The sequence below is a fragment of the Rattus rattus genome, chromosome 5 (genome assembly GCF_011064425.1).
Source record: "Rattus rattus isolate New Zealand chromosome 5, Rrattus_CSIRO_v1, whole genome shotgun sequence".
NCBI lineage: Eukaryota > Metazoa > Chordata > Mammalia > Rodentia > Muridae > Rattus > Rattus rattus.
Genome location: NC_046158.1, coordinates 62,086,697 through 62,094,065, shown reverse-complemented (window position 1 = coordinate 62,094,065; position 7,369 = coordinate 62,086,697). Strand labels below are relative to the sequence as shown.

Below are 7,369 nucleotides of genomic sequence, written 5' to 3'. Positions count from 1 at the left end.
GTAACAGTGGCCTGGGGTTTTAGCCTTGGTGTTCTTAAGAAATACCATGAAAGATTTCTTCTGATAAAAGTAATTTGTTTTTCTCCAGGTAAAGCACCATATCCCACTTGAACTCTGCATCCAGGAAGCCCAGGATTGAAGACAAAAGATCAGAGACATTGACTAACCTGGAAACAGGGACATCTTTGGAACTTTATCTACAGTAATCTTTTAAACTGTCGTCAGGTGAAATCAGCTTCATCTTATTCTGCTTATTGAAAAGGACATGGCTTCAAGGATTTTAAATTTCCTTTTAGTTTTTCATGAACTTGATGGGAAACGGAGCCCTTAAAAGGCGTGGTAATAACAAGAAAAGATTGAAAACAGGCAATACTGCTGTCTGTTTTTTCTCCCCATTCAAAGAAAAGGATTTACAACTCAACCCTGTAACAGCTATTGTCCAACTTTGGCCATCAAGAGAGAAATAAATAAAATTAAATCACCATTGCCAGACAACCAGCCCTGGTGAAGTCAAGGTGTGAGAGTGGTGGCATTGAGAAGACTGCCAAAAAGGGACAAGGACTGCAGTTAAAAAAAATCAGCTTCTTTTTAAGCTGGAAGAGACCCCAAGTTCCTTCTTGGATTAAAATAGAAAACCAGGGCACACCTTTTAGGTGCTGCTCCTATTTTTGTGAAGTGTGGTGTTGTGGAGGGGCTCTTGTATCTCCTCAGAAGAGTTCCTGCCCTCCCCACCCGAATACTTCTTTCCTCCCTTTTGAAGACCTGCCTTCATCCATGAGCTATACCTTGATCTGCCTGACTGCATGTTTTCCACCTGCGACTGTTTGCATGCGTACAGCCTGTTTGTCTTCACGTTTTAAACTGTACAAGTTGTGTTTCTTAATCTCCTTTTCTGCTCTATTCTGGGGAGGTGGTTTTTAATCAGTTGAAATCACCTTTCCCCCTCCCATGTGCTTTCCTTCATTTGAGATCTTTTGACCTTCATTTTTATTTGGGAGGGGGAAGGGTGATAATTTTACATTTTCTGTTTTCCCCAGTTTTCTTTCCTCTCTGTTTCCCTCATCCCATTTTCTTATCTGTTCTGCCGCTGTGTGGGCCTGGGCTATGCGGCAGGGCACATCATTCATCAGAGCTCCAACATGCCCGCAGAGTCTGGAAAGAGATTCAAACCCAGCAAGTATGTACCGGTCTCAGCAGCCGCCATATTTCTAGTGGGAGCTACAACACTCTTCTTTGCCTTTACGTGAGTTTTTTCCGAAGTGGCATTTGACGGTGGGAGGGTCTTGCCATGGAAGTGAAGACTATTTCTTCAGTTTCATTAGTTATTTGGAAGGCCAACTAGTTGTCTGATCTTACTCTGTTGGTTTCTTCTACTTCCTGTCCTGTGGACTCAGATGTCTTCATGTTTTCCTATCTAGTTCCATCATAGGTGATACTAAACTAGGAAGGAAGTAGGAAAACACAGAGAGGCTTCAAGGAATTTAAATGAAAAAGAGAACTAGAATTGACTTAAATCTTTTTGTTGTTGTTTTTTGGTTTTGCTTTGCTTTTTCTTTTTGAGACAGGATCTCTACAGAGTCCTGGCTGTCCTAGAACTTGCTATGTAGACCAGGCTGTCTGTGAACTCACATAATCTACTTGCCTTTGCCTCTCAAGTGCTGAGGTCAAAGGCTTGTACCACCAGGCTGTGCTGACTTAGTCTTTTCAAATAGCAATCACATCTGGCATGTCTGAGACATAGGCTAGAATTGTGAAAGCTGAGTACATCAGAGAGGTGTTGTTGTTGTTGCTGTTGTTGTTGTTGTTGTTGTTGTTGTTGTTGTTGTTATTGTTCTTTTTTGTTTTTGAGCCATAGTATCACTATGTTGCCCGTACTGGCCTGGCATTCCATAAGTAGACCAAGTTGGCCTCAAGTTTGTGTTAATCTTCCCTCTGCCTCCTGAATTCTTGGATTGTATACATGTTTTTATCTTTTTCTGCCAGAATTGAGAATTTTGAGACAGAATCTTGTTATGTAACCCAGGCTGGCCTTAAACTCATGATCCTCTTGCCTGAGCCTTCTGAGTGCTTGGGAATTGACTTATATACTAATGAGACAGTGTTGGTTTTAGTGTTACCTAGATGCTTTTTTTCCTATACTTGTAAGGGCTAAAGTCTGGAGAAGTAAAGGCTCCTGGGAAAGACCCAAGTTTTATTTGGGAAGAAAATACTAGAAGAGTTATTTGCATTAGTTCCCACTAAAAGGAGTGGGAGTTCTTGAACTCATTAATTCTAATGGGAAAAGTAGTTGGCATTCAAAGATACCTCACTTAGAGTCTAGGATCTGCAGCCTTCCAGGTTAGGATCTTAAGACTTTGTTCATCTTTGTTTTACTGGAGGAGACTGGCTTTTTCCTCCTCTGTCCCATGTGGCCATCTAATGTCTTTTCTATAAGCAGTTTATAATGAGTCTATACCAACCTTCTGAGCTTCATACTGTTGAGTCATTGAGTTAGCATTCCAGCTGCACCTCTTGGAGTGATCAGGGAACTAAGATCTTCATTCTTCATTCTCTTGTCACTTGTGTAACTCATATTCTGCCCTTGATATGGAGAAGTGCTTCTTCAGTGTCAACATGTTTTGATTTTTGCTGTTTATGAGTAACAAAATCAAAAACTTAACTAAGAGATATTTATATCTTTGTGCTTTAATAGTGTTGTGCTGGGTCAAGAGAGATGTCTAACTGGATCTACCTGATAGGAATGTCTGTTTTCCTTTGGGAGTCAAGCTCTTGTAGTAGCTAAAGTATTCAACTACAGTCTAAGTGGTTTTCTCTTCCAAACTGTTGTTGAGATCAAGCATGCAGAATCCGTATTTTAATTTGTTAATCTGGAACCACTGAAGTGCTTGGCTTGTTATACCAGTTTGCCCACAAAAGAATTGTCCTGACAGGCACCGTCTTACTGATAGTTGAAGCTGTTTCGACTACTTTTTCATTCTTTGCTCCAAGTTGAGTCGGATCCCTCTTGTGTCAGCTGCAGCAAAAAGTTTTTGGGTTTTTGTTTGTTTGTTTGTTTTTTGTGGTGCAGGGAATTGACTCTGGTCTTGTGCATGTTAGGTGACTATTTTTAACATAAAACTACATCCTTAGCCTGGGGAAAAATGAGCTCTATTTGAAATTTCTGCTTCTAATTCAAATTTAGGAGAGCCTAAAAATCACAGGTGAAATACCTCCATCATTAGTTTTCACAGGATCAGTGTCTGGGCTTCCTTTTCTTACCAAAGTCTCACCTGTGGAGTCAGTCATAAGCACTTTCTTGCTTTTACTTATCCCCCCGTGTCCTCATAGTGTGGAAGGGTCTTAGATACCTTGGACCTGGAGTTATAGAAGGATGTCTTATGGAAGAACAACTGTGCCCTTAACCACTGAGCAGTCTCTGTCCCTGTCACCTTGTTTCCTCTGAGAGCCTTGAGCCTTGTCTTTTTCATCTGACTGAAGTGTCTCCTAAATAAGCCCTTCTGGGCCGAGGCACCATGGCTCTCAAGAATGGTTCTTCTGTGCATTCCTCCCCTTTTGAGATTCAGGTCCTTGGAAAACACTGTTTAAAACTACTATGTGAAAGAATTCACTGGTTCAAATGAAGAGATGAAGCAGCTCTTTTTGAACGCACTTCTATGTGGGGCCATAAATCTGTAACTGCTCTGTCACCCTCCTCTTCTTTTCACTAGGTTACAAGTGGCTCTTACATCAGTCTAGGTCCCAGGTGATAATTACTTTGGGACCCAGAGGACTGGGAGGGAGCAGGAGGAAGAGGTCCTTTCAGCTGGCAGACATAATTAGTAGAGGCATGTAGGCTTCAACTAATTAGGAACAATTTACCCTCCATGCTTCTTTGTTAAGTAGGGAAAGCTATGAACAGAAATTAGCAGTTAGGTCTGGTCATCAAAGAAATAATGATGCTTTTCTGTCCCAGAGAAGTCTGCAAAGAGTAGTTGAGATTATCCCTAGAGCTGATCCTCCTCCTCCTTGACTTCATTTGGTCAGTACTAAAGCCAGGCAGTAGCTGCAAGTGGCCTGTCTTAATTCATTTCTGTCTTCACTGTTTGGGTAGGAGAGTATCTGCTTAAGTAAACCTGCATCTTCCTGGTTACATAATAAGAGTTTGCATCTGGGTTCCATCTGTGGTAGTTTAATACTTTTTTTGTTTGCTTTTTTGAGAAAAGGTTTCTCTGTAGCACTGAGCCAGTCCTGGGACTCACTGTATAGACTAGCCTGGCCTTGAACTCAGAGATCCACCTGCCTTTGTCTCTCAAGGACTGAAATTAGAGGTTTGCCACCACCTCTGGCTGCTTTTTTGTTGTTTTAAGACAGTCTCACTATGTAGCTCTGGTTAGCCTGGAGCTCATTATGTATACCTGGCTGACCTCAGATTCATAGAAATCTGCCTGCCTTTGGCTTATATTGGGATTAAAGGTGAATGTCAACATGCTTGCCTTTTGAGGTCAGGAGACTGAGTTTGGTATTTTGTTAATGTTTTTGGACCTCAGTTCTTCCTTTCTAACTGGAGCACGTTATTTCAGCTGTGTGAACATTTTTAGATGGCATCTCACATGAAATCTCAGTATATTAAAAAAAAAAAAATTAAGAATGCTAGGATTCAAATGAAATTTATGCAAGTCCAGCTTCCCAAAGTGCTTAAGACCTCAGAGCTCCTGGCAACATCATTGGGAATCACTAAATTGATCTCTTCCGTAGTATTCCCAAGTACACAGTCTTAATTTTCCATTTCTGAAATTGGGGAGAAGAGGTAGGGAGATCTCTGGTTTTGGTAGAATAAAAGGTTAGTAATCCATATGGTCTCTCCAGTGTCCTACCCGTGGCTCAACTTGCTTTCTTTCAGATTCTGCTTCAGGTCTCTTCCAATCTATCTACAGAACTGGGCAACTTCTGTGAGTTTTTTTCTTTTCTTTTCATACCAGTGGAGGTGATAGCACCTGATTTGAGCGGGAACAGCCTGGTGATCTGGGGCATTAATTGAGACATGGGTGTTTCTTTCCTTCCCATGTGGTTTTCCTTATCCAGGAATAAGTGCCCAGGTTCTACAGCATATATGGTTCAGCTGCTGGAAATTATAGAGTATAGAAGTATAAAAAGCAAGTGTAAAGAGAAACTTATGAACCTCTCAGAGGACAAATTGTTTTCCATGGAATCTTTGCAGAAGCATTCCTTGATGAAATTCTAGGCTGGAAATGGGGCATTAATTGTAGCCTTCTCATCAAGACACACTAGACAAATGCTCAAGAAGTATGCTAGGCTCGGGTGGAGCGCATGGGCAATGCTCTTTTCTTTAGGAGCTTAGTGCCTCAGCTTTAAGTGTCTTTGAATCTCTAGGACCTCAAAGGGGAGATGGGATTAAGGAGGAAAGAGCTGGAATGATAACTGATGAGAGTGATGAATTTTCTTGTGTCTTGTATCTGGTGAGTTCTCAGTATGATAGATGCTGATTTAAAAGGAATTCTAGTAGCAAAGCATGGCACATGCCTTTAATCTCAGCACTTGGGAGGCAATCAGATGGATCTTTGAGCAAGAGAACAACCTGGTCCACAAAATGAGAACCTGTCTCAAAGAACAGGACCTCCCTCCCTTCCTCTCCCCCACAAAAGAATTTTAGCTTCTTTTCAGACATGCTCCTTTATTTTCATGTTGTATTACATAACTGAAGCGACAAGTGGCAAGCTTCCTGTGAACTGAGAATTCGAATCTAAAACTTTTTGATTTTTTTTCTTTCTAGGAATTTGACCTTTTTTTCCCCTTTTACATAGTAGGAAGTATTAGAAATGTTAGGGAACAGGCTTTCAGGAGAGTGTATATTGAAACCCCCACTTCCCTTTTTACTTGGCATTGAAAATAGGCTTAATGAATGGGTGGGCAGAAGAACCTGTTCTACCTGGGGTGGTTTATGTCTGGGAATCCCATCAGTGACTCAGCTTCTGAGCTGCAGCCACTCCCTAAACTTCTTGTACTCTGTGATTATTACTTAGAGCTAAGGACAAGTCCTGACTTCTCTCCTTAGTTCTGGCTACATCTCTATCAAAGGCCACCAACTCAAACAGGCCACTTGGGGTGGCCATCTTGGAATCTAGCAGAGTGCTAAAACATGGGAAGCTTTTCCTCAAGACAAGTAGAACATAGGTGTGTGGCCGAGACAGGCTTTGCTCCCAGAATGTTGAGGGGGATTGTTCCTTCAGCTAGAATGCAAGTCTGGGTCTAGAAGACACTGTTCATGAAGGTGAATTATTTGAATCACTTAGACATTCTGTCACTGTGGGGATAATCTTTATTTTAATAATAGATTGAATTTTACTATTATGTATTTCCCTGAAATGCACTGATAGAGATTTAAAGATAAAGTTTGACAGATACACAAGGAATTGGGTGATTTATTTTGTTTGGAAATGACACTGAAGAAAAAAGCTGAGGTCTAAAAGGTCAAGAGTTGAGCCAGGTGTATGTAATACTTATCACCAAGGAGGCTGAAGCAGGCAGGAATATCACAAGTTCTAAAGTTAGTGTTAGGGTATTTTAATGTTCCAGGCTGAAATAGGCCACACAAAGAGACCCTCGTTCAGAAAAACCAAACAAATGGGAGGGTATGAGGAGGAAAATAATAAGAAAAAAAGAAAGACCTAGATTGAACTCTGAGTTGAGGGGCTACAGTGACCAACCAGTTCTAAGAACTTTAAATCACAAGCACCTCAGTGTCCTAAAGATTTAATTTATTTTTCCCTTCTAATTATCTTCCCAGGCTGTAGGAGTGAAGTGAGTCACCCTTTCTCTTCTTCCTTAGGCGGAAATTGAAGGACAGCTAAGTACTAGGGAGGGGCTCTGACCTGGATGATTGGTTGTCAGTTTCTTTCCTTCCCTCCTGAGAAACCTGGGACGTAGGCTCTGCAGGCTCTTCCTTCTTATGTTATGGTTACACACCAGCTCCTGATGACGTGACAGGAGAACATCTTTCCTGAGCAGAAGTGCTCACAGAGGAAGGGACTTTCTGGGGCTTTCTGTGATAATGCTGTGGAACTGTGGCTAAAGGGATATTTTCATTTTGACAGCTATCTTATTATTTTGGCTCCCAATTCTATGTAGCCCAGTAAAGAGAAGCAATGAGTTTATTAATATTTACTAGCTGCAAAGCCTGGCACATAAATAGTATTTAGTAGTATTTATACATTTTTAATGTATGGATGGCTGACTTTGGAATATTGGATAGTGGTGACAGAGATTTGTGTCTCATTGGTCTATTTATATCTAATTAAAAAGCCCACTGCTTCTAAACTGTCCTGTGTCACTATTTACAGTTGTGTTTTTTGTTTTGAAACTGATCACCCTT

The 7,369-nt window shown here is 41.0% G+C and overlaps 1 protein-coding gene across 1 annotated transcript in view; it reads left to right on the top strand.

The window, feature by feature from the left end:
• The first annotated feature begins 888 nt into the window (after positions 1–888).
• Positions 889–7,369, top strand: part of Zdhhc5 (zinc finger DHHC-type palmitoyltransferase 5) — a 23,200-nt gene continuing 16,719 nt past the window's right edge. Inside the window, exon 1 of the mRNA XM_032903601.1 lies at positions 889–1,243. Within this exon, the coding sequence (XP_032759492.1) occupies positions 1,140–1,243 (104 nt within the window). The 5' untranslated portion in view covers positions 889–1,139. The remainder of the gene's footprint in view (positions 1,244–7,369) is intronic.